Source organism: Chroicocephalus ridibundus, chromosome 23 (genome assembly GCF_963924245.1).
Source record: "Chroicocephalus ridibundus chromosome 23, bChrRid1.1, whole genome shotgun sequence".
Lineage (NCBI taxonomy): Eukaryota > Metazoa > Chordata > Aves > Charadriiformes > Laridae > Chroicocephalus > Chroicocephalus ridibundus.
This window is the reverse complement of record NC_086306.1, coordinates 3,602,372-3,629,040: the sequence shown is the minus strand read 5'-3', so window position 1 is coordinate 3,629,040 and position 26,669 is coordinate 3,602,372. Positions and strand designations below refer to the sequence as shown.

Below are 26,669 nucleotides of genomic sequence, written 5' to 3'. Positions count from 1 at the left end.
CACATTTCTTCCAAAGTCCCACTTAGAAACGTGGGGAAAGGATTCCCGGGACATTGTGTGTTGCAAGTTCTGCTTGAGAAGGTCCTATAAACCAGCTCTGGGTAAGGCAGACATCCACAAGGGGTTTCCTGCAGGCCCTAGAGCTTGAAAAGGCTCATATTTCCATAAATCCTTTTGTGAACCCAGAGGCAAGATTTGGATTTAACGTGTTGAGTTTGTGCCAGTTTGCCAGGTCTAAAACTAGAACTGGGTTCCCCATTTTGAGGGAAAAGAACAATTAAGATCATTTTTCTAGACTGTGTCTGTTCAGTGCTGATGCACTCATCTCTCCCATATGCTCTTGTTTCTTGTCACGTGCTCAAGTCTGGTCTCTGTGGCACAGGGATGAAAATACAAGTCTTTAAAACGGGCTGCCTCTGGTCTGTTGTTTTTGGATTCTTGTGCATCCCTCTGTTTGATTTGGACATACCTAGAATCACAAAGTGTAAGTCTAAGTGAGTTTCTCTGCAAGCCTCATTTTCTTCTCATCTGTGAAACAGGATAGATAATTTCTGCCTTACAGGCATGTAAATTTTAATAGTTTAGTCCCCAGTTCAGCAAAGCACTTGAGCACATTCTCTTGGAGTAAATGGGATTTTAATTCTGTGATTACATTGTTTGGTGAACTAGGGCCACAATAAAATACTTTGAGATCATTGGAATTAGAGGTGTTAACAGAAGTGTAAGATGTCACTATCAGTCTTTTGCAGTAAAATGAACTACAGTGATATCTTTTCCCTACCTCCAACAAGGAATAGATGGGGTTTGGATCATCTTAAACATCTATTTTAGGTTTGACAAATAGCCTGAGATGCCAGGGAATAATGGTTTGGCTGACCAGTTTTGGTTTGTTTGGGTTTTTTAGATGAAATAATTTGGTGGCCTAATATGCTTTTCTGGACTTTGGGAATGCAGTTTCAGTTCCTTTCTCTAAGTGAGTGAATCCACAGTTCTTAGATATGTGCATCTGTCAGAAAACGGACATTAGTTTAGGAATAGGAGTTCTTAATCTAGCCTGTTGCCAATTCTGTATTTTGCATAAATAATGTTAGAATATATATAGTATCTGTAAATGGCCAAACCCTAAACTTAGAGAATTACATTCGTCTAGCTCTTTGTCTCAGTGGATTAAGTTATTTTCTGTCATTCTGCCACTGTAATGTCCACAGCTGGCTTGTTTCTACCACCGGAGCCACCAGATGCGCAGAAGGAGAGTTGTAGAGAAGAGCACACACAGAGGAGGAACGCGAGAGATCCCGGGAAAAGGGAGGAGGAGGAGGCTGAAAAGGAAAACGTGGTGACCAGGCAGCTTGTTTCTATCACCTCCCAGAGCTGATTGCATGCTTATCACACACAGCACAAAGCTCAGTTGTCTAGACAATCGTCTAATTGTCTTTACTCGGTAAGTAGCAGCCCTGGTGACATTCCAGACCTTGACCTCTGCCCTGTCCAGCGCCAAAAAAGTGCCGTTAGGAATCATGTAACACTGGGTATTAAAGATTGTTGGAAAAGGCCATGGGGTCAAGCTACTGCGGAGTTTTAGCAACAATGCTGAATATAGGCGACTCTCTCTCCTTCCTCCCTTCCTCTTGAGACCTGGGCTTATTGTGCCAGAGTGTTGGTACCGTTCCTGCACTTAAACGAAGAGATGAGGCTGTGCTAGAACCACTTGGGGCTGTGCTGGGAAGGAAGGATGTACAAAGTCTAAGACTGCTGAGGTATACATCCTTCTTTTTATAAAGAGCTTGGGCATTCCTCACTCAAGAAATGTGCTTCTGAATATTCCAGTTGGACGCTGTGGCGTGTGATGTCAGAGAATAAGTCTGCAAAGAGACTGCTAGCTAGAGCAACAGGGTTATATGTCTTACAGCACCAGAAATAACAACAGTGGCTGTGGTTCAGGGATTTCAGAGACAGGAATCAAGAGTGCCAGCCGCTGCTGAGAATCTGTACAAACCTGCTGAGGCGGGGGCAAGGGAAAAGGCTAAAAAAGTTGGTGATTGCACCAGGAAATACCTGGGCTTTCAGAAAATTTTCTGTATTCAAAACCCTTGTCTCCAAAAGGGAGCCTGTGTATAGCCCATCCTATATGAACTATATCCTATCCTGTCCTATGGCTATTGCTCTCAAACCCCAGCCTTCTGCACAGCCCAGTCCATGTACCTGCCCTTGGAATTGGGGTTCCTTGGCACCTTGGAAGATAAAGCACTGAGCTTACAAACTGAGGGTCCGGTTCAGGAAGATAATTGAGCATATTGATAGTTTCAACTGGGCCTTACATTAGAGATGGCCTGAAATACATTCTCACGTTAGACTGAAAATCGGTTGTTTAATAACAGCTATTCTTACCCCATGAGTTTGATTTTCTCTGAAGTATTCAAGTTAAGTCTTTTCTTTTAAATAATGAGAAATGAGTTTGAGCTTTTAAATGGAGTAAACGTATAGAAATTCTTAGTGAACTCTCCAACTGGTGTAGACAGAGGTAACTATCAAAATCAGTGGAGCTATGCCAGTTTACATCAGTTAAAGATCTGACTTTCTGTTCCCAGGCATGTTAAAGGTGTTACTGCACAAATGACTGCAAAAATTATTGCTGAAAGGTTTTACGCTCAAAGGCAGATCAGGTATCTGGTCCAGGGAGGGTACATCCATTGCTGCAGAAGGAAATAAAGGAGAGAAAATTGTGAAGTGTTAACTGATATTTTTAGAAGCTTTATAATGACAGGTCACGTTCCCAAGGACTATAAAGTGGCAAATCTAACACCAATTATTCAAGAGGGGCAAAAAGATACAGCAAGCAATTACGGTTTAACACCAGTTGTGGGAAAAATATTAGAAACCATTTTCTGGGGTTTGGGGAGTGAACAGCTTGAAAAGTGTAATTTGATTAGAGATGGCCAACGTGGGTTTTTGATGTGGGTTTTAACTAACTTAGGATTCTTCACAGGTATTGCTGCCAGGGGAGGCAATGGATCTTGATTGGATGGCCGCTACTTGCGCTGCGTTTTTGAAGTGGCAAACTGGGATGCAACTGCAGAGCTCCTCTCGGTTTCATTGAGCTGTGCTGCTGAACCGATTTGAAATGTGTTTAAATGAGGCAGATGATGAATCCTCTTAGCCAGGCAGGGGGGAGAAAGCCAGGTTTTGTTTGAAGAAGTGTAACGAAGTGCATTTCTTTTTGTCTTCTACTTCCTGAAAATCTTAAAGACCATCATACGGAAATTGGTCGAGCTGGACTCCCATGCCAAGCTCTGTCACCGTGGGGAAGCTCCTCCAGGGAAGGTTCCCTCAAATGAGCTTTTCCAGGTGTCTGACTGCAAATCAGATGCTTTCTTGAGGTCGTACATGGATCAGAGCAGTGTAACTGTACCAGCGGGTCTTTGCCAAGGCACACAAATCCTGTGTGTGAATCAGTTTGAAAAGAAACTGCTGATGTTCTTTGTGTTGCCTTTTCGAACTGCAGGCTGCAGCTCAGGGAATGTCTCTTGTGGGTTCCACTCTTGTCTCGGCCACTGAGCTGGCGGATCTGGCCAGGGCTCTTCCCTTTGCACCCGGGTTCCCCCTAAACCTTCTCTGCACTAAACAAGGGGCTGGGGCAGCCCCTGCCATGATGTACGGGAGCTGGGGCAAGGTGTCCTGGCTCTCAAAATCCCCGAGGCTTCTTGATGCTACTGGATAAAAAAGACTAATATTAGCAATAATAAAAATAACTTTAAAAAAAGAAACACATGCAGGATTATACTCCTGAACTACCAAAACCAACTTAGGATCTGTTACAAGACTGATTTTTTTAAAAAAATATATATTTCAGAAGAGATTTGCTGATAATTTCAGGCATAAGGCCAGAAGTTAGGTTACTAAACTGTGTCTTAGGCTAAATAATTAGCTGCAATTTTATTTCTTTTCCCAAAGTGTCAAGCCTCATAACTGATTGTTTAGCACTTCTGAATTCAGGCTTTTTGGGCATGATGTTTCAAAAGTACCTGCATGCTTTAGAATTTTAAGTTACGTAGGCGCTCTTGAGAATTTCTTTCTCTAGGATTGTCTTGTGTAAGTATGGAACTGTCTGTATTTTAGCTTCTGTTTTCTGAAAGCAGAGGATGTACTGAGCAAGGAGGCAGCAATCCCACCCCTTTAGAAGGGCTTGAGTCTATCTGAGGCCCGTAAATGGAGAATATACCTTTAATGCAGACAAATATAAAATGCTAAGTCTTGGGGGCAAGGCACCAAAAGGGAGAGTACACGTTAAATGGAGGAGCCATGCCGCGTCCTGAGCAAGGAGGGGATTTCGGGGCTGTGGTAGAACAATCCTTCAAGCTGGCACGTATTGCTGTGGATGAAAAAGAAGTAGCACAGTGTAAAGCATCAATAGGAAGGAGAAAAACCAAATTAAATGGATAATCATTTCATTGTTCCATTTCTTTGGTGAGGCTTCAAAAATAGGCTCGCTTTCTCCAAGGGAGCAAAGCATTTCTCTGTTTGGGGCACTCAGACACACACCAGAGTGCTGATTCCTCGGCTTTTCCTGGTGTTTGTAACTGAGGACAGGCTGGGGCAGATGGAATTATTTCCCCTCAGGAAAGAGAGGCCAGAGGCCTTGTGTAGACAAATGGAAGTTCAGAATTACTAAAGGGCCTGAAATGGTGGAAGCAATAAGAAAAGTGGAACCCTCCGCTTGAGGGTCAGGCCTCAGCTGGAGCCAGCTGGCACGGGGAGCTCCCGACCATCGGAGGTGGCCTTTGGTCCTCTGCCCTCAGCCCTCCACCACAGCGAGACCGTGGTGGGCAACGACGTTCGCCTGCTGTAAAACGGGCCGTGGACAAAGTCTCACGGCTCCCGTGCCTACTAGCCAGTAATTAGCGTGCTGTTAATATCTCTTAACACGCAACTGCAATTTCCGATTTCCTGTTGAAATGTAATGAAGGTGTTTCCTGCAAGGTGCCCTCCTGCCTATTGTGTGTGGAAGCGCAGCCCGGGAAGGGATGGCACCGGTGTGTAATGAGAGTCTGTAGGACTTGTCCCACTTAATGAGGTTATTCCAAGATAAAGCTCTTTAAATTTCAAGCGATGAAAGATGAATCCTAATTCCAGAAAACAAAAGAGCTAACACAAAATGGAGGGAGAACGGGAGAAGGCAATGGGGAATCAATACAACTGCTATGGACTGGATCGCTTCTGTGGGTCAAGTCAGTTAACCTCGTTTTTTTCTTTATGCTGCTGTCTGTTCACAAGGAATAATAAGTAGTCATCTTTTTACAAAAATGCCTCGTGCTGCAGCGATAGATGCCACGTTAGGTGTAGAACCATTAACGAGGTTCGGAACAAACAGGGACACTGAATGAAGCCTTGGCTCTCCTCTCCGTGTCCGTGCATGCAAACCGATTTTTGCCTCCACAGCTCATCAGTCTGCCTGTAAGAGCCTCCGATGACAGGCACTGCTTTTGATTTCAGAACTTGAATTCCAATATTTAGAATGTGTTTATTATTTTTAAAACATGTTAATGTTACCTGTGTAGATTCTAATGTAAGATTCCTTGCTTGTGTGTATTCTGCTCTCCTTGAGATAAAGTCTTTGCCTGGTTTAGCCAATCCTTGCACCAAGGAATTTGTAGTATAAATAGAGGGGACAGTTACGAGGGGACAGAGGCAAAGTGTGGTACATGGAGCCCAGGGCGTTATTAGCCTGTCACATGGGAGAGGTCTCCTGGCGGGGCCACCAGCCTTGGTCCCAGCACGTTACACTGCGCTATCCACTGGATCAAAAATGTAGCTCTCTGTTAGGCAGAGGGACCCATCTGGGGAGGGAAGTATTGGAATATTGGAACCCAAATCCACAGGTTCCATCTTCTAACTCAAGATGCCTCTTCAGCTCGGTTGCGAACTCTTTGTTGTGATTGCCTTCTGTTTTTTGTGATTGTAAACACCTCAACACAATGGAGTCATGGTCCGTGACGGGCTTCCCTAGGTGCTGCTTCAGTACAAATAACAACTACATGAAATTGCCATGTCCTGCAAGAAAATGGTTGGGAAATGTTGAGGGACCGTGCGCTTATGTTATTGTAAAAACAGAAATGTTTACTCATTACATTTAAATAGGTTTGGATCACTGTGGATGAAAGTGAAACAAGATATAAGCCTGCAATGACATGCATAAATACATAATTAAGTATATTTCCTTTCCATATGGAGAGGATTAGCTTCCTTGCCTCAGCGGGGAGTTGCTTTATTTGGTGTCTGCTTTGGTGTCCCTTTCTTTTTGACAGCTTACAGAGGTACGCTGAAAGGGAATTTCACTCGCTGGCTAATGAATGTTGGAATAAGGACTTTGAGGGCATGTGGAAAAGAATAAGTGATTACCTCAGAAAACAGAAATTTAGGGACCTTAAGGGCTGTCCTATTATCCTGACTTCTCTTTTTGACCTTAAGTGGGCCCTATGGGATGATATTGCCCACCTTACCAAGACTTATTGCTTAGTCATAAATCGGGACTGAGGGAGAGAGATGTGTCTCGTAAATGCTGAAGTGTCAGCAAAAGCTCCTTAACTCAGGTTTCATAACTTGAGAAATATTTTATCACCCTTGTGAGCCAAACCTCTGAAAAATCAATAGAACTTGAGAGTTGGCTGTATTGATCTGAAAGGCTGAGTTGTATTGAAATATTCATGGCAGAATGTGTGTGTGTTTGTATATGTGTGGTTCGGGGACTAAGATGTAGGTAGCTTTCAGAGAGTGAAACAGTCTGATTTTTCATTTAAACTAGATTAAGACTATTAGGTGACTCGCAAAGCATATACTTAAAAGGGAATGAATTTGTTTGTCTTACAACAAGGCTTCTGACAGAGAGAAATGCATTCTCGTTATTATTATTTTTCTTAAATGACAAACTGTTGGGAGGAAGAAGTCAAGGAGATCTGATAAAATTAGCACCACGTCCTCTTGGGGATCCCTGGGCTTGCTTTGTTTGCAAAGCCAATTTGGACACCGCGTCTTTGATCTTCACTTTCAGTATTGAGCAGGCATGTTTAGTATCACTCATTTCACAGGAGATTTGGGATTCAAGTTTCTTCAACAATCTAAAAAGCAGTACATTAGAAGGGGAATTGTCTGCCAGTCGTCTTAGAATCTCAATACCCTTGATACTAATTTGATGTGATGCATTTCACCAGATGTGTCTACCTGAACGATGTTTTATGCCCAAGAGGTTTGTGCTACTGTAGAGTATTAAAGCTGGCTCTTCCCCCCCCTCCTCCTCTCCCTTTTTCTTCCAAGAGCAATTGAGTGAAAAACATCCAGAATTTCAATCTGCATAGAGGTGTGATGCGTTACAGATATTTGGAAGGTAGAGTGTGCGTCGGGCAGGATTGACGCAAAGAGTAGAACAGAATCACGAAGAAAATCACTGCTAATAATGCTTAAAAATATTTTAAGAAGCTGATGCTTCTGTATACACTAATAGATTAATATATTCACTCAAACTCTAAGACTTGCCTTCTTTTTACTCCTCTTCTACCTTTGTCGCTTCTAGGGCATAAGTTTGAGTCTCGCCTGGTCCCACAGATGTCTACTGGGCTTTGGGCAAATCCCGTAGAGGGATGATACTTCAAGGCATTCAGGTGTTCGTGTGTCACTGGTTTTGATGTGGATCTCAGTGCATCGGAGCAATTTCTGTAAAACCACAGCCAGCAAACAGCACAGCGCTGCCCTGCCTTCCTGAACGCCTGTGGGCATCAACCTCAACAGCTGGGAGATCCTCAGTGACTCTGGGCACGTGAGTTCTTCAGATGGATCCATAGTTATGGGAAAGGCTGAGCGGAGAAAGGAGAAATGGAGAAAGGAAAAGGTAACAATTATTCCTTAGGAAAAAAAAATAGGCCGTATAGGCTGCCAGTGGGCTGAAAATACTCTGATGGGACGAGGCACCTCCATGATCTTTATGACAAAAGGCACGCAGAGCAGGCTATCAGGGGTTTGTGCTGGGTGGTTATGGAGTCCAGGTCTTAAGCGAAAATAAGGGCAATTAGAACTGATTTCTTTCCTAACTCTCCGTCACGTAAATTCACCCATCGTTAAAAATAGTTATATGAAATAAAAACAACCACCTTTCAGAGGCATAACGTCAATCAGCGGCTCTCGCTAAGCAGAAAACCAGGCTTTGTGTGCCTGAGATTTGCGAGTATTGCTGAGGAGAAAGGGAGCGGCTCATTCCCGCAGTCCGTGTCCCCAGGGAATGGACTGGGACGCGACCTGGTGCTGGTTTAGGATCTGGATTATCAGCATTTGCTTCCCTCACCCCCTTTAAAAAAATAAAATAAAAAAAAATCAGAAAGGTTGCTGCTGAATGGAGCTTACTAGAAAAGGGAATCTCTAAAGGGTATGGCCAGGTACCTCTGGGGCAACGACCGCAGAACTTGGTGCACGGTGACAAGCTGTGCAGCGCCTCCTGCCCCGGGCGTGTGTGAATCCAGCGCTGCTTGAGCCATCGCCAGCGATGAGGCACGCTGCCGTTCTTGCTGTGCCAGAGAGATGGCACATGTGACACAAGGTGTCGTTTAGTCTGGGAGGGCATCGTTCTGTTGCATGAGTCTCATTTTTATCCATGTTTCTGCCATAAAGCTTTCCTGTAGTAAGTAAAATGAAAGGAGGAAAAAACCCCATACTTGCCATTCTTTATTTATTTGCATTCCTCAATGGCAAAGTAAACTGAATGTTTAAGCAACTGACATCAAAGATTTGATTTCTCTGAAGCTAAAAAGCCTATTAATCACAATTTTAAAGTGTTCTTTAATTACCCTGTAATAAAATGACACGCGCAGAGCGGGAAGAAAAATTGTATACTTTTAGAGTTCCTCATGCTTGTTTGTGTTTCAAATCTCACCGGAAATCCTTGCTGATCCCTCTCGCTTCTGCTGCTTAATTCTGTTCTACCCCAGCTATTGTTCATCGTTTAGCTGTGTTAACTGTACACGGTGCGGGGAAAACGCCTGTGGGGAGACCAGGCCGGGTTTGTGAGCTGCTTTCTGGAGGACGTAACAGCACTGGAAACGTCGTCTTCTGGGAGAATTGGGAGGCCGCGGCGTGCTGAGTTCCCTGGGGGCTGACAGCGGGGTTGGTGCTAAAGCCTTTGCTCAGCGGGGTGTATTTGGGCCACAGGGACCGTTCCCATACTGTAAGTTTGATATGTGCCGTGGTGCATCAGGATTTGAGTCTGGGTTGTGTCCTGGGAGAAGAGGATGTAAATCCCTCTCTAAATCGCAAACTGGGAGAGAAAACCCTGTTAGTAGATGGTGCCCCAGATCACACAGCACAGGCCGGGGTCGTGTAGGACCAACACAGCTCCTTCCAGTCGTCCCACGTCTGGGGTTCACCCTTGAGAATGGCCTCTTGACATAAGCATTGCAACGCGGAGATAAGCAAGAGACACAAAAGTGGTTTCGGTTAACGCTTTAAGGGATGTGAGCTGTCAAAACAAAAGTAGGTATAAGGAAAAAGACAAGGTAAGTCTTTGTTAAAAATCTCTTTGTACATTTTGTAAAGGAAGGAGAATGAAAAATAAAATCAGGGTGGGCACTCAGCTCCTCCTTTTACATTACGAGGTAGGCGTTTGCGCTCATGGTCGCAGAGAAAAGCTTGGAAAATCTGAAGTAAATCCAAAGGACAACAAAATCATAGGCCTTACCAAAAAAAATACAAGTCCCACAGTGTTTAATAAAACTTTCCAGGTCCTTGAAACCACCCTCTGCAAGTTTTTAATATTTGAGATTATTTATAAAACTGGGACGATCAGTCACCAGCGTGGAAGCAGACGGCAGAGGTGAGCCCTGGCCCTTTGAGCAGCGGTAATGAGTCCTCCTGGCAGCAGTGGGCGGAGGGTGCCCCAACCCCACCTTCCGCACGCAGCTCATCACGGCCGGTATGGTTTGGGTGTACTTTGGGTATGGTTTGTCTGTATTTTGGGTATGGTTTGGGTTTGAATTCGCTGCTATTGCGAGACTCAGCCAAGTGGGTAACGTTCTGAGCTGATCTGTTTTCAGACCCAGACAGTTGTTAATGAAACAGTTGCTGTTTTGTTGACAGAACATTAATTACTTGATCTTAGGACTTGGTAATTGCACAGGCCCCCTCTGTATACATCACTAATTACATTAGCAATTATATGGCATTTTAAAGACAAAGAAATGACTACAGCAATTGCAGTGTCATAGGGACCCTGCTGGTAAATCTCAATCAGGTTCCTGCAATCTCAGTGAAGTGTTGTGAGTCTTTCTCCACCCGGATCCGCAGAACTCTCCGTCTGCTCGGGCGGATTCCGGCGGCCGCTTCAACCAAACCGTCTCCAGCAAAGCAGGGGTGCTTGCAGTTCTCATCAAGGTTAGTTACATGCTGAAAATTGATTTGAAGCGTTCTCAAAAGCCTACTTGCTATTGGAAATATTTCTTTTTACTGTCAGCTCTACTAATGCTAGAAATAATTAAGAGTCATATCTTAGAAAATCATGACTTAGATTAAAAATAATCACAGTTGTGAACGTACTCGTCAATGCCTTTCTGAAAAGCTGTGTTGTATTTTTAAGGATCTTCCTTTTCAAATTAATAGGCCGGAAAGTTTCTTAAGAAGCTGAAACTCCTGTGCCTCCAGAAGCTGGAGATTTGCAAAAGACCTTCACAATCAGAGTAACTGTAAGCACGAGAACTGGCAATACAGTGTATCTGTAAAGTCACCGTTATTTTGGAATATGACGAAATGTATAGAGGCTGACCAAGAGCTGTAAAATTTAATTAAAGCCCTTAATTTAAATAAGAAGAACCCTTACAGTGGGCAAATAATGTACAGAAGGACAAACTTCAGTTACTGCTGCCATTCCCTTCTCCTGTCCCCCCTCCCTCTGCTTTCCATCGTCTAATACAACGGGACCGCGTTAACTTGAAAACTGAGTGTAACTTCTTTGGGTGACGAGGTGTTTCCATTTTTCCTTATCCGTTTCCCTTCGCGGTGGGTGCGCATTTGAGGCCCTCACGTGCCACTGTAGGGCCAGTAACGTGCCCTGGGCACGTCTGGGTGCTGTGCTGGGAGGAACGGGAACGTAAAAGAAATCCGATGCTTGTATTATTTTTTTTACACTTATTTTGTAGCTGTGCTTCTGGTTTCAGGCCAGAGGGGAAAGTAATTATATATGGCTGGATCTATAGATGGCATAAATTGGTACAACTCCACTGACTCGGGTTTACGGTAGCTGAGGATCCGGCCTGTGTCTCGTCAAGTTCTGATGGGATTATTACCAACAGACAATCTCTCGCGCTCCTGCCATAGCTGTTTATTCCCCCGTTCTGCTCTCCTCTCCCTTTTCCCCGCTCCTCAAGTGCTAGCGCTATATGCAATTTCTGACCCGTTCCACCCAGAATCACAGTCATTAAAACCTCGATTAAGTGAGGTGGGTTTGAAGCTGATGGTAATGGTGCAGGAGCACAGTAACACCTGGGCACTGCAGGGCCAGGTACTAACTGGGACTGGGAACTGAGTAGCGACAGCCTCAGTCAGGATTGGGAACTGAGTAGCGACAAAGCCGATGAGTTTCCCCGGGTACCCGGGCTATCAGCCTTGCAGAGGACTAACAGGAAGGGAGCGTGCTCCAGCCACGTCCCCCCGGGAAAGGAACCGGCAGGAGACAGGCGTGTGTGTTGTCGTTCCCGTGTCTTTTTCTGTTGTTGTAACTTCGCACAAACATAAAGGAGTCAGGACGGCGGATCTGATTTCCCCTGTCCCATCCATCCGTCTCCCCCTGTTCCAGTGCTTCCTCCAACCTTCTTACATTGCCTCCACGGGACAGTGTTTTGGTGCCTTCCACTTCGGGAGGGGGAAGTGTTGGGTTTCCTCCTTCCCTGATCTACTCTGCTCTTTGCTCCGCGCCGTCTCTGCCATGGCTGCTCTGTCCGCACCCTCTGCCACGGCCACCAGCTGCCTCTTTAATCCAGTCCCGCAAGTGGAGTTAATGAGACATTCCTACTTAAATAACCCGGTGCGATTAAAGCTTCAGATCTTTGCACCTCAACAGCTGTGTGTTGTCACCGAGATAAATATTTTAACTGGTCTGGCAATTCCCTAGCTGCCCCGGGTAAGTGGCTGAATGAGTGGCTATTGTTTCACCATTTATTAAAGTGAAATTCAAGTTCTTACAGAACAGCCATCTAGAAAAGGCCTGTAAAGGAAAAAAGAGGAGGGAGAGAATCTGCTTTTCTAGAGGCCTTTCCTAACCAGGGCTTGGTGCTGATGGCAGCGTGGCCATGCCTGACTGTAGCCGCCTGCTCCCTGGCGAAGGCCAACTGGGCTGTCACCGGCCGCTGACATTTCTCCTGCTATTAGGAGAATGTTCCTTTGGTGTCCGTGATACTGCACAAATCAACAGCCGTCCTTTGGAAAAGGACTGCTTTCTATGTTTGAGGTGACAATTGTCATTAAATTCTTCCCAGAGCATGGCAGCAATCCTGCCAGGGGAAGGATGAACAGTTTGATCTTTGTGTAAAACTCGGTGAATTAAGGATTTAAGAACATGGTAGAACGTTGTAGATTTCTAGTCTTTATTGGTCTTAATGTGGGCCAAGAAAAATCTTTTCACACTGGCTTTTAAGAATTGGGCAAGACTGGTGATAACACAGGTTCAGCAACGTAACTCATCCCAGAGATTTGGGTTTTAATAGAGATTTCCTTTCGGTACAGATAGTCTCTGATGATGCCATGTAAGGTACGTGGGGCTGGAGGGAGTTATTTGTATGCTTTTTTGAATTTAGAAGTTAAAGGGTTTTCTGAAACTCTCTCGCTGGGGTACTCCATGCATCTCCTTCCCTCACTCAGCATTTTATTTGGAATTTGAGGGTGAGCACGATAACGTGTCACAGGCACACGTTGGGCTTGTACCTCATCAAGTCCTAACAGAGGTAACGAAGCAGCAGTGGAACGCAGTAGATCTCCAGGCTTTCATCTGCATAATAAACTTCCTCGTTTGGCTGTAACAGTAGGTCACTGTTAAAGACTAAGAATCTCTTTCAAAGTAACTGTTAGTTTTATCACTAAAATCGTCACTTAATACACTGCTGGGATTTCTTAGGGGGGGGAAAAGCAGAATCAGATTTGAAGTAGAATGGGCCTCTGTTCCAGAGCAGACGAGGGACATTTCACGAGGACAGTGGACACTTTAGGTCTCGCTGTTGGGAAGAAGGTCATCTGCTAATTGCATGTTATCCCTGAGTGAGTAATTGAAGCAGATTACCAAACACCCTGTTCTCTTCTCAGCTTTTGGCTGATAGTTCCTAACGTTTTCAGATGCTTTCCCTGACATCTGGCAGTAGTTTAAACACTGACGCATGTTCTGTTAGTCCAGAAATGTCAGCAAAAGCGGCTTTCATCGTCAAAGAAAATTTTCATTTGTTTCAACCTTTCCAGTGATTTTCACACAAGCAAATGGAATATTCTTGGTTTAGATTGTCAATTACCATTTTCCAAGACACTTTTCAGAACTCTGGGTGGTTTTTTTTCCGATAAAATAAAGCTAATTTACCTTTTTGATCAATGCTTTTAGAAAGGGAACAGAAAATCCCCATCTTAGGGGGGGATGCCTGACGTGGGTTTTGGCACCAGCGTGTCTTGCTCTGAGCAGAACAGGTAGGACAGCGGGTGAGGGAGCAAAGCTCTGCCTCCCGACTCATTTACTGCTCGTTACAGATCAGGCCGTATCAGTCTGCCCGGGTTTTGGGGTTTCACCTTGTCCTTTGACCAGTCGTCTGCTGCTAACAAAAAGGGGAGGTTTTCCAAAGGGGGATTCCAGGTATCCTGCTACCCTTTGCCTCCCTTCCCCGCAAAAGGACTAAACTCTCTCAGAGGTGTTGTCCCCTTCGTTAATCAGCCGTAAGAACAGAGCGGTCAGAAGAGACTGTTACTGCTCTTCTTCCGTGACCGGCACGATCTCCATCTGGCTCCACTAAGTTATGGCAGGACATTTTACAGACGAGCCTGAAGGCTTGACTTGAAAAACTGTCACGTAGCATATCATTAACCTTTTTTTAAAGTGTTATTGCTGTAACAGCACTTGAGCGACCCATAAAGATGATAAAGAATAAAGCGTATTGAATACTCTGAAATTAAGATCATTCCCCCCCGTGTTTACAGTACAAAAATTTTATTTTTTTGTTAGGATAATTTAAAGTTTAAAACTGAAGTAGACATATTCATTTTACAAACAAGATATTCTTCCATAAGTAGGACCATTAAAAACAGTAAACAAAAAAAGCTATCTTTACAAAAGCTCTGTGCATAGCAACTTCATACCGGGTATAACTGACAAAGCAAAAAACCAAAAAAACGACCAGCCAACCCCAAACCAACCCCAAAACTATACAGGAGGGAGAAATGAGGCCTTAATTTACAGAAGGGAGAAAACGGTCTTTAGAAACCATGCATATTGCAAGTGTGCAAAGAAACAGGGAGAGTAAGATGCTATACCAAGATAAATAATGAAATAAAACATACTCTTTCAAAGTTATGATAAAATTTGTGGTTACCTATCGCAACACTTTCATCTTTCTAGTGGCAAAAAGGAAAGCTGTTAGGGAATAGTAAACAGCAATAACTAAAAGAGGACAGAGTTGCTTATTACATTGAAAAAACCCTTACACATAAATTTTTACATGACTTTTCCTTTTTGTCGGGTGCTTCGCCACTGCCAAAGTCCTTCTTTCATGGTCAAGGATTTCGGATTGTATTTATTTACACACATTTTCCTTTGTAAAGCTACCGGTAAGTTCTGCACTCGAGTACAATGATTTCCATGCATGAGCAAAATCCAGGTTCTAAATTATTCCTATGTTTAATTTTTTTCATTTGTTTGGCTCAAATCAAAGCAGAAAAAATAATTTTCCATGTTTACATCAACGCAGCCAGCCACCCTTGTTTCTCTTCCCGTAGCATGTGAATTAGCTTCCTACGGGGGTTTCTTCCCCGTTTGGGCTCCTGGCTCTCCCACCTGAGCAACCGGATGGAGCTGATAAAAACACCTGAAGTGCGAAAGGGATGGCGAGCGTTTCAGAACCTTCTCCTTTTTTAGCCACTCACTGTTTTCCCTGAATCTTCCCCAGACTTCAGTGACCTTTTTTATGTGCCTATGCAATAATAAAGAAGAAGGGTGGACCATTAACAGAATAGCTTTTTCCATGAAACGTCTCCTTTTTTTTTAATTGGAAACCTTTCTGACTGAGATTTTGTAATGAAAATCTTATTTATTAAAAAATGTGAGAGGAGTTCAGGTAGCAAGCGGCTGCTCTTCACCGTGTGATCTAGAGATTCCAGTCTGTCTGGAATATTTGCTGGGTGTAGAATTTTGAGTCTAAGCAGACACGATAAGATTTTAAAAGCAGCCTCTACAGAGAAGGGCAGGGGGGAAAACCCACCATCTTTAGGCTTTGGAGCTGTTTGGGTTTATTTATTTTTTTTTAAGTCGTTCAAAATGGGGGAAAGGGGAGATACTAGAGAAAATTTTTTAAAATCTAGGACTCAATGTAGCATTCACTGACATCTATGGGAGTTTTAATCCCAACTCTAACAATCCTCAATCTATTTTGTTCCCTGTATGCATGCAGAATTCCAAACCTGAATTCGTACCTCCCGCTCTCGCATCGGTCCCTAGGAATGTATGGAACGCTCTGTTTTGTGGTGAGGTTCGACAGCGCGCCCCGCTGTGTCACACAGCTCCAGCCCCTTAACACCTCATTCTTTCCTGTTTCAGAGATCACTTGGCTTCAAGGTCGGCTGCCTCGCTGGCCTCCAGTGATTCCTGCGTCCTTGGTGGCACGAAGGGCACGCACAGAACCTGCCGTGTCAAGGAACTTGCGGCCAGAATTAACGGTGAGTTACTTTATTTCATCTTTTCTGAAATGCAGACACTTTCAGTAGCCTGACTGTAAGACTCTAACTATATTCATGCTTCTTAAAAACACGTTATTCCCACCAAATCTCTCTTTAAAGTTGCTTCTAATTGCCATTTGTGCTGATAGGATAAATTTGGCCTTGAGTTTTAGAAGACAGTAAACCCCTCCGCCTTTTAAAAAATGAATTCAATAGCACTGAAGAGGCACCTAACGAAGCCCCTACCAAAGCTCCCAGCAGAGTCGGGAGCGGTGCAAAGCTGCTCCCCAAAAAGTGTGTAACAACAGGGGGAACCCAGTTTCTTTGTCTTTCCCTCCGCTGGCTCCTCTGCTCTGCTGCGTCCTGGTTAAGAAACACATCCCGTGCACCCTCACGCGTATCGAACACAGCTCTGCCCTGAGCTGAGCTGTGCGCGACGCTACAGAAGCTGCACTCCACGGAGGTCGCGCTCAGCCGCCTGCACCAGAAGCAGGGTGCCGGGCAGGCCGCGGTTCCTGCGCTGCGCAATTAAGGGCAGGATTTTAGGTGTTTGCAAAGCGCAGTCCTTGCCAAACGCCTGGGCGTTGGGTGAGCGTCCCTCGGGTCACGCCCCACACCCCCCCCCAGGCCTCTTCGTCACCGTCACTGCTCCTGGGGCTGAACCTTGGCTCCTGGCAGAGGCTTTCAAGGCTGTTACTGGCCCAAGAGAGCTCCAGACGAGCTCCAGAGTAGCCCAGCCAGGCCACCTGTCACAGTTGTCCCCAGTCCCGCACTGAACTGACCAGCTTGGACCATACAGAGGGGTCACCACGAACACCAGTTTACTTACCCATCCGTAAAGCTACCGGGCAAATGGACAAGAACGGTTTCAGGGGGCCATATATTAAGGGTTTATTTAGTAACATAAAGACGTTATCGTAGGAACAACTATTCGTGCAGCTATCAGTCGTGTGTATTTATGTCAGTGGGGTGTAAGTAGTGTAGCTGAATTTTATTTTTGTAAAAAATGGCTTTCCAACAATCGAATCCTTTTGAGTGGTCTCTGGTTTAGTCAGACAACTTGTGATCTTGTTTTATCAGACTTGTTCTCACCTCCCTGTTCCAGGAGAGGAGACGCAAAGGAGAACTAAACCTTTTTAATTCTAAAACGCAGAAAAATGCAAAGCAATTCATTACTTCTATGAACGTCAATATATAAGTGGAAAATACTTACCATTTTTAATGACTCAGGATAAAAGTGCATAAATTACTCAAATACATATTTCCCCTTTATAAATGCACCCTTAATATGAAGTATAACTGAACTTAAGGTGTTCTAACTACACGGAAAAACAATACGTTAGAGAAGCCTTTCCCTCCTAATTCATACATTGAATCTATAAAATAAACTCAGTACCTCACCAAAAGTCTGATTCGCGCAAGTCCCGAAGTGCCACTCGTTTGCCGGTAGGGTCTTTGAAACTTAGCCGTTAGCCCTAGTACCTGAACATTTTAATTGAAACAAAAAACAGCAGGGGGGAAGAGGAGGAGGATGAAAATTCCTACATGAGCTAGTGACCTGTATACCACAACGTGTGGAAAAGTTTCTGGTGATTTTTGTTAATCAGAAAGAATCCTATACATCCTTGCACATGAATTCAGTAAGAGGGAAGAAGTGAGGAGCAATTGCAGCAGTAATAATATATCTCAAACTTATCACTACATTTTTGCATCATTTTTCTTCATTGTACAACTGGAGGAAAAAATCCAAAAGAGGGTTTAATTTCTACCTCTACATACAATAAGTTACAAGTTTATTTATTTAAATAATTGTAAAACATCTTACATTTTTTAAAGAGGTTAAACTATAAGCAAATACACACATACACCAAAGTTCCATCATTCGTGTCAGTTTGTCCTAGAAATTCTTTCATGCTGGTACCCTGTTTTGTTGAAATTTTTTTTCTGCATAAACTAAATCGATATCTGATAGAAAATAGAAACTTCAACTTTTTTGCCCTACAAAGTAAAACAAATTGTATCCAAAATATCAAGCTTGAATCATTTTGCCAATTTCTTTCTCCTTTGAATATTTTACAAATCTTAGGAAGGTTTCGTGTCTTTCGAGAAAGACGGCGTTTCCGGTTCCGTTCTGCCAACTGCTGTTGGTGCTGGCTCTTGGCTGGTTCCTCATCCACAATGTTTTAGGAGTTGACGGGGTTGTGTCAGAAATACGAAACAGGTAAAAGATGCAGACTTCTAGCTTGTCCCATCCATAAAAAATGTTCCTTTTTTTTTTCCTGGGCCTGGCTTTCCCCCAAAAAAGAGCTTGTAGTGCTATTTTTTTTCTTTTTAGTGGTCCATCACAATAAGTAGTTTTGTGCTGTAAAAGAAAAATGAAAAAAAAAAGAGGAAAAAAGGGAAGAGGGAGAGGAGCAAAGCTGCCTCTGCCTTACATCGGGGGAACGACAAGACCAGTCATGGCTGAAAAAGAAAATTGACAAAGATGAAATTCTGGCAGATTTTTATGGAACAAAATATCTTTGAGCCCTTCACCCTTCTGTGTGCAGTCAAGTATTGCAGCAATCCCCCGTCCGCAGGTTAAAGTAGACCCTTGGTTTCTTTTAATGTTTTTATGCTTTAGTGAGACCCAGCACGGTGGGGCTGCCGGAGGCCCCGGACAATGGACAATTTACCATTTCATAGTCATTCGCCAAAAGCCAAGGCCTGTTGTGGTTCTTAAGTGGATAAAGGGGAGAGAGGATCAGATCAAGTCTCGGTACGTGAATTTTCAGAAATGCCCAACCATTTTTGGGTGCTGGTCTCCTGAGCGATGTCCTTGGAGATGGCCATTGCTCAGAACTGTCCCCAAAAATTCAGACTTTTTATGCTTTCTCAAGTTGACCACCCAAAATCATTCCTGAAACCCGGAATGGAGCCGGGTCTTCCACTTCCCGCTCAGGACGGGCCGTGCTGGGAGTGCGGAGGATGCGCGGGGAGACAGGAGTTCGCCCAGTGCTGCTGCCGGGGAGTGACAAGTCCCGCCTCAGCGGACAATGACCAGCGCTGGGCTCCGCTAATTTAGTTTCAGTGGAAATACCGGAGCAGGCTCTTTCTCGCTTGGTTTACCCCATATGTCTGAATCGCTGTAGTCTTACCTGGCACATTCCCAGAACACTGGGCTTATGTAAATTATTTATTAGTCACTCTCACTGCCTTTAATTGCAGCTATATTCTTCATAACTGACAACAGCAACATTTGAAGCTGCCTGGAACTGGTGCCGTTCCCAAAGGTTTTGAGGGGTAAGTTAAGTTTATACGTATTTATATAACAAATGAGTGAGTCATATTTTCAAAGGGGCCTCAGTGCGGTGCAAGGTCCTAATCCTGCAAAGATTTATGTTCACCGAAATTTGTGGGATTATTCATGTGTTTAAAGCCCTGTCCTCTGAGAATTAATTTCACCCTTATGTTCATAGTGTTTAAAAAAAACCGCTTAGGGCAAGATCCTCAGCTAACATGACTCTTTTATTGGAGCTGTGTTGATTTTAAACAACTGTGGATATGGTCTGTGATTTAGTACAATAGGAAAATAAATATTTTCATATTTTGTAAGTGACTAGGGCTAGAAGTCCTTGCCAATTTTGGCAGATAACTGAAAGAGAAAGTGAAACCAGTCTTAAGTCAAATATCTACATTTTTTAATTCCTTAGGAATTTGCTATTATTTTTCAAACAGGCAATTTACATAACCCTAAATAAAGTAGGTAAATATTTGTGTGCCTGGTTTCGGGGGTAGGGGGCATTAGAAGGGGAGAGATTTTCTGGTGACACTAAGGTGGCTGCTCCGTTCCTTCTCCTCACCCCCAAACCCAGCAAACGCTCCGAAGGGCAGCGTCCCAGCCCGACGCTGGAGACCCCTCTCCTGGTGTATGACCCCCGTGCTGCTGCCTTTCCGGCCTCTAGAACAGAAAATGTGATGGAATCCTGGAGGGATGCCCCGGCTCCAGCTTCTGCTGGGCGGGTGGAAGAGGTGAGTGCGTGCCCTGAGCTGCTCCCCGCCGTCCCACAGCCATCCCAGCGGAGCGGTCTGCGCGAGCACGTCCTCATCTGCTCCAGGCAAAATGATCCAGGTTGGCTCCAAGAATTTAAGCTGTTTGTCTCGGGTAACCCGGCGGGTCTTTTGCCTGAGGCAAATCAGGGTGCCCTACAGCCGTGCCTGGCCCGTCCCCACCCGCGGCGTGTCCTCTCCTGGCAGAGGCAGCGGAGCCTGGGACAGCCGGCGGGGTTTGAGACATGCAGCGTCTGTTGCCAGTCTAGTTTAAACTCTGTTCCTAAGGGGGACAGGGGGGACAGGCCATGTTGGCATAAATGCTTTTTTTTCTGATACTATTGTTATCAACATTATTTTCATTTTTTTAATCAAGGAAAACTTCTAGCAGATCAAAGCAAAGACCAACCCTGCGCTTCTGCCCTGTCTCTTCAAAAATATTTAAATACTTGTAGATGCAGCATTTTGGAAAGTTCCTTAAATTGAAGGGAAAGTACATTTTTAATGTGTCATTAAAGAAACGTTATCCAGCAGGCCTGGACTCAAACTAGTGATGGCAACAGCCATCTGCAATCAGGAGGAGCGTGTTGTTACCCCTGGGGTTCTGGGGATCCCTCTTTTGTCTACTTTCCTCCTGAGCAAGTACCAAGGCCCTGCTTTCGTCTCCTTACTGTTGCCCCCCCAGCCCGAGCCTGTTCTGCCGCTCCAGGGTGTAAGCGCAGAGACACTCCTCAGCAGTTGTTAGGACGAGACCCGCCGGTGGACAAATTCAGGTAAAACTATAATATACCCTAGAAAGGACGAGCAAAGCCAAATTGTTTCCCTGGCACTTCATCCGAATGGTGCAGCCTCACCTCCCTCCGCGGCAAAGCACAAGCAGGTTGAGGAGCACCGGCTGCCGGCCTCACCTGCCTTTCCCCAGCTCCCCCCCGGCTCGGCGCTCTGCTTCTCTCTCTTCCTGTACCCTCAGCTGTCCATCTCCACCCCACCTCCACTCCCCTCTGGGGCTGCACTGTCAAAAGCCTATTCCCAGCCTGTATCGCTTTTTATTGAATGTTTGTGAGGTTTGGATTAAGGTCTTACACTGCTAGCAAAGCTGTAATTATTTTTGCCTGTATTACTATATATTGAATCGATGTAACTTTTCAATAAAGGTGGTTCAATGCAGGACACTCCCTGATGAGTTGGGAATATAGAAACCACAGTCATTATCCCAGAGGGTCTTTTTTTTTTTTCTTAGAGGGAAATGGAAAAAGAATTAGAGATGAGCCTTATTGTATTAACCTTGACAGCTTGCAATTATCAACTGAAACACTTGATTAAAATTGTCACAAGGTTGGAGAATTTTTTTATAAATAAATAATCAAACATGGATAGTACCCAGATGCTATGGTGATAGGCACCTTTAATGGGTGTAATTAATAATCATCATAAGCCTAGTGTGTACAAGTGGCCCCTGAAAATGCTGTCTTGCTTTGTAGGGGAGAAGAACGCTGCAATTCAAACAGCCGCTTGGTAAGAACTGGCGAGGGCTTGGAGCTGTACAAATACACACACGTACACGTGTGCGCACACCCCGGGTAGGTCGGCAGCTGCTTTGTTGGTGTCTCAATTATGACCTGCTTTAAATAGTGAAGATGGGGGTTGAGCATTTTCAATCATTGTAGTATAAAATGTCTTGCACTCTCATTTGGTTTTCCTCTTTTGCCACTAAGTTGCCATCAAACTCCAATCTTAGGGTTCTGCAGCTCTCTGAAGAGGCAAACGAGGTGCTCCAGGGGGGCTACTCAGAGCATCTTAAATGAACGTCCCTCCCCTGCGGTGCCAGAAACATCTCTGTGCTGTACAGAACGGTGGGTTTGCACGTCGCAGCCGCCCAGCTGCCGGTGGCAGAGGCAGGGCCTCTGTAATTTGGTCTAATAAAAGGGGCAGCTTCTACCCGGAGGCTTCACTTAAGCCATGTCTCTGACTCCCAGCATGGCTGCCGCTAGAAAATGTGTAGTTTTACTTTCACTGTTAAGACCACAGAGACTTTTGTGAAACAATGCACCCATTTATTATCTATCATTTATTATTATGTAGCTAATCAACTGAAAATGGTAGCGAAAAGAATGGCTTTTGAGAGGAAAACACAGCTGGCTTTCGTTTAGCAGAAACCAGCAGTGGCTTGGGTGAAGGGCACCGTCATCCTTTCTACTGGCCTGGAAGTGAATTAAATTACTGCTTCTGTGAAGAACCTGTGTAGGATGGTTCCAACTAAGACACTAAAAAGGAGCCCAAAAGCTGCAAGTTTTTCCTCAAGAATTTATTTTTATTTTTTCCTCCATAGGAAATTAAGACTTTTTTTTTTTTTTTCAGAAATCCGTCTGTATTTGGCTGGAAGATTTCATTCATCCATTCACAATCATCTAACCACTGACAGGTGAGATATTTATAAATAAGCAGTGGTTTTGTCTCTTTTAGATGATAAGCAGGTTAAACCATATTTTATGTAATGTTTTTAAAAAACCTAGACAAAAACTGCTGATAGCTGAGAGATGGAGAAGTTCACTTGGCCTCATCTGTTGCGTTGGTGTCGTTACTATCTCCCCATGGCGCTGAGCTGTACGGGCACAAAAGGCTGCCTGAACAATTATTTTGATTTAGTTCAAGTTAATTAGGAACACCTTTAAAATCAAAATGTGTTTGCAAGAAGTCATATATGCATTAGTTTAATTATTGAGGGGCACAGGAATGTACAGCCACTCTGCGGTTACAGATGTATTTCCAATTATACTAGGAAGTGGCTGCTCTCACCTGCAAAGCAGAAGGCAATACTGAATCTTACCCAACATCCTTGGTTTTGTGTGTGACACCAAACACTCTTGACTATTTTCTTCCATTACAAAAGGCAGGTTTTTGTTTTCTGTCATTAAAAATGGAGCTCTTGTCTACCCTGAACATGTCTGTGATATAAGATGAGCTACTAAAATTAACATCCCATCAAATGAAAGATAAGTAATTAATAGTAATAGAAGATGTTTTTACTTAGTTAAGTGTTAGCAAGAAGTTTTAAATAGCTCTTAAGGTTTTCTTTATTTTGAAACAGTCTGTGCCGCTTACATCTCTGCCAATAAACTGGGGAGAAGAATGTACTTGATCCTTCCAATATATCAAATTTAATCAGATGTCAGATACATATTTTTCATATATATTGTCATCATGTATATCACGTGCAGCCTTTGGCATACCTAACTCACTGTCTAGGCTCTGGAATCATTCCGGTTCAGGCACAAGCATATTGCTCAACATTCCTAGTGTGGAAATGGCCCAGTAGTTTTTACCTGGTTAGAATTTCTGTTAGGAGTTATTTTACAATGCTGCGCCTTAAGTGTTGACTGGAGCAAGGCTTCGGTCGGGCCCAGGACTGGTAACAATCAATCAGGAGCCACGGCTTTGTAAACGTGAGCCCCCATTCCAGCTGAATCCCACCCCTTACAAACCTCCCAGAGCAACTCTTTTTCTCGATACCTGTTTGCCCAGCCTTTTAATGCCAGGGGACTGGAATCCCCAGTGCTGTTGACACTCGTAACTTTGTCAAGATAAGATATTAATAGTTAGGGTCTTCAACTCAAATACCTGTAGTTCTTTAGGGAACAGGGCAGATGTCCCCTTCGCTAAATTGAGGCTGTTCCTAAGGGTATCAGACTTCAATACCTTTTGGATTGGCTGGGATCCTGATGGTTAATGGAACATCTGACCTTCTGGGGCTTGCCTGCTATTCCTTGTAACTGAGCTTGCATTTTTATGTTGAGATGTGCTGAGCTGGCCAAAGGTAATCTGGGCAGTCAGCGGTCCATGCTGTTCCAGCAGTTTCCAATTTGCTTGCTTTTCCCATCAGCTGCCTTCCATCTGAGATGAGTTGATTAGGCATTTGTGTACTTATCATGCCGTGTTGCGTCACGTCACATTACATCTTCCCAGTGCCTTTTTTAAACTGCCTTGACATATGACATGAACGGAGCACACAATGGTTCCGATCAGGATCACCTGCTCTCAATTTGGAGAGCATATAGAAGTGAGGGATGTCCAGTATGGATTGCTGCTTGTTCTCTACCTACCATGTCCCAGTACGTTGCGGGAATGGAGAGCAGATGGCAGGTGAAGGAGGTAAGCGAGAACACATGGCACTGGGGGTTATCTGAGGGTATTCCACGTGTCTTGGCTGTGTTGTGCAGCCCTAAGCTGAAAGGCAGTAGATAGGCAAGCTTCCTGCTTACCTAATACTCTGGAGTTATAATATATTTTCTAGCAGCTGCCCTTACTGTCTCCAGCAGCTTTTAAGCATCACCAAAACTTTCCTCCCAAAATACATTTTCAGAAAACAATTCCTAGCCGGACTGTAAACTGCCTAGAATGATGGGAATGCTAATCTTCATAAGGATGAAGCTTGTACAGCTCCTTCTGTTTAGACTAGTTTTATTCCAGGCTTAGACACTGCTGTGCTTAACATACACGGAAGCCATATTCTAGATTTTCAATCCTGCTTGTGAGTAGAGCGGCATGCCCGGAGCTGCTGAGAGTATTTTTAATATTCTCATTGCAACAGGAGGCAGTAAGTAGGATGGAGACTGTATCACCAAGAAACTTCTGCCTTTGAACAAAAGATGTAGCCAAAGTACATTTCAAACATTACGTTAAAGCTCAAAAAATCCCCGCTGGGGAGATATTTTCTCCATGTTATGGGTGAGGAAATTGAGAGGTATTGTCAAAACACTTGCCTGATGTATCTCCATCAGTATTTATTGATGCCTAAGTTTGATAAGTAAGTAAGTAAATAAATAAATAAATAACCAGCACATCTATTCATAGTTTTATAGCACAGGGCGATGGCATAGCAGAGGAGATTAACAGTTGCCCCTTGCTGCAGCAATGGTAAGTCCATTCAAGAAGCTTCTTTGGGACCCTCCTGTTGACTTTCTGGCCACATCTGTCTGTCAACACTGTGGGAACGTTAATTTGGATATCAGGCTGTGTGTATCTGGATCCTGTCCAAAGCATGTGCTCCCCAGCTTGCATCAATTTAAATATTTCAGTTGGAAAGAAGAATTTGCATCCACGGTTGAAACAGTTAGACAGACCTGGCATAACAGACCTCGGGCAGACGCATTTGACTCTGCAAAGCGACTGCCACCTTCGCTGTGAGTCACAGCTGGTGTCGCGTGTTGCAGTCTGACTGGTAAGTCCCCTTGCACTGGGTACCGTGTCTGCTGAAAACTTATTTAAATAACGGTTGTAGCCTATGACTATAGTTCTGTGTCAGGGTGTTGATGTACAAGGAGCTACCCCGCAATGAAAGGGATACGCTAATAACTTCTGTATCGATTTATCCATGCCCAGGTCTCCGCATCTCTATACGCATAAGCTGTTTCAGTAAATAATCATAACCTCCATGGACAGATTGATCCTGAACACCTCAGGAGTGGACTTTTGTCAGTAAAAATGCATGGATGTGAGGACTGGGGTTTTTAGCTTTGAGATTTTATGTTATACTTAATATTAAAGTTCTATTTTTAGACTCTCTTACTGATTACTGATTTATAAATTGGATAAAATATGTTATAAACACTAAATGGCACCAAATGGTCTCCAGTACTTCACCTGGATGCAAAAGGGATACGCTCTTGCTAAGCAGAGTCTTGAGCAGACAGGACAGAAGTGGCAGGTTAAGGAAAAGAATTAACTTAAATAAAAAAATCAATGTTTTTTCTGTCTCCCAGAAACAATTGGAGTGATTTTCTCACTGAACTGATTCGTGTTTAGCACTACCTTAGGCAACTTCGTAACAATTAGGCCTTCTCAACCGGGGCAGTTAGACAAGTTTAACTTTAAAGCAGACTTAAATCTGTCCTGAATGCACTGATTTGTCTTTAGATTATAGCGGCTGGCTCCAGCTAAACAGGGAAACTAACCTTAAACTGATGGGCCTTCCTAGTTACACATTTAATTAAATCAGTGTAAAATTCTGTTACCATGCGGCAGTTCCCTAAAACAGCTCAACCTTCTCATTTTTTATAAAACTGCATTAGCTGGTACAAAAAAGACCCCACCCCCCAAAAAAAAAGTAGTGACAATGACTCTTTAGACACCCTGATCATACAAGACATTATCAAAGATAAACCCATTTCTAAACAGTTTAGATAAATAAATAACTACAACTGTTGGGCCAATAGAGCTTTCTATATCTATAGTGTAAAAAATTGATTCAAATCCTTCTTTTCATCTTCTTTAAACTGAATGGAAAAGAAATTATATTCCCTGTCAACATGACGGCTGTGCATTTACGTGGGTAGATCAATGTCTTTCATTAACGGGGAGAAGATGATCTTAGAGAAGCACCGACTTTCATGGAATTGGGCAGGGGAAGAAGCTGTTTCAGAGACATAGCAGAATTCTATAAATTAGCTTTTAAAAATGTAATTGTTTTTGTTCAACACACTTAGAATTTCCTTATTATATAAAATAATCAGAGTTTATGGAAGTCCCTGTGGCCTAGCTAAGGATTTATAATGCACCCGAATCAACAGGTGCGGTTTGTAGGGCTCATTTTGGAATTACCGCTGGCTCTTGGCATGGCTGAATTCCCAGAGTTGTGTTTTCTAGGGTATCTCTAGTGAAGTCTGAAGGAGCCAGATGACTTCTCTGGCCCTATAAAGGCTTTTTTTATGGAGACT

At 43.8% G+C, this 26,669-nt stretch overlaps 1 protein-coding gene and 1 long non-coding RNA gene across 5 annotated transcripts in view; one reads left to right on the top strand and one right to left on the bottom strand.

The window, feature by feature from the left end:
- Positions 1-17,751: 17,751 nt before the first annotated feature.
- The window catches only part of EBF2 (EBF transcription factor 2), a 141,564-nt gene continuing 132,646 nt past the window's right edge, over positions 17,752-26,669 (bottom strand). For 2 of the 3 annotated variants that reach the window (XM_063358678.1, XM_063358680.1), the window contains exon 16: positions 17,752-18,390. In XM_063358678.1, coding sequence (XP_063214748.1) covers positions 18,359-18,390 — 32 coding nt within the window. In that variant the 3' untranslated portion in view covers positions 17,752-18,358. The remainder of the gene's footprint in view (positions 18,391-26,669) is intronic. The other variant, XM_063358679.1, reaches the window with a different exon arrangement.
- LOC134526621 (uncharacterized) lies at positions 18,386-24,867 on the top strand. 2 transcript variants are annotated; one of them, XR_010074006.1, is made up of 6 exons: positions 18,386-19,209; positions 19,782-19,938; positions 20,642-20,729; positions 21,438-21,536; positions 22,315-22,378; positions 24,808-24,867. It is a non-coding gene; the product is annotated as an uncharacterized LOC134526621 (long non-coding RNA). The 2 variants fall into 2 exon arrangements; XR_010074007.1 differs by having other exon boundaries at positions 21,438-21,471; positions 24,808-24,826.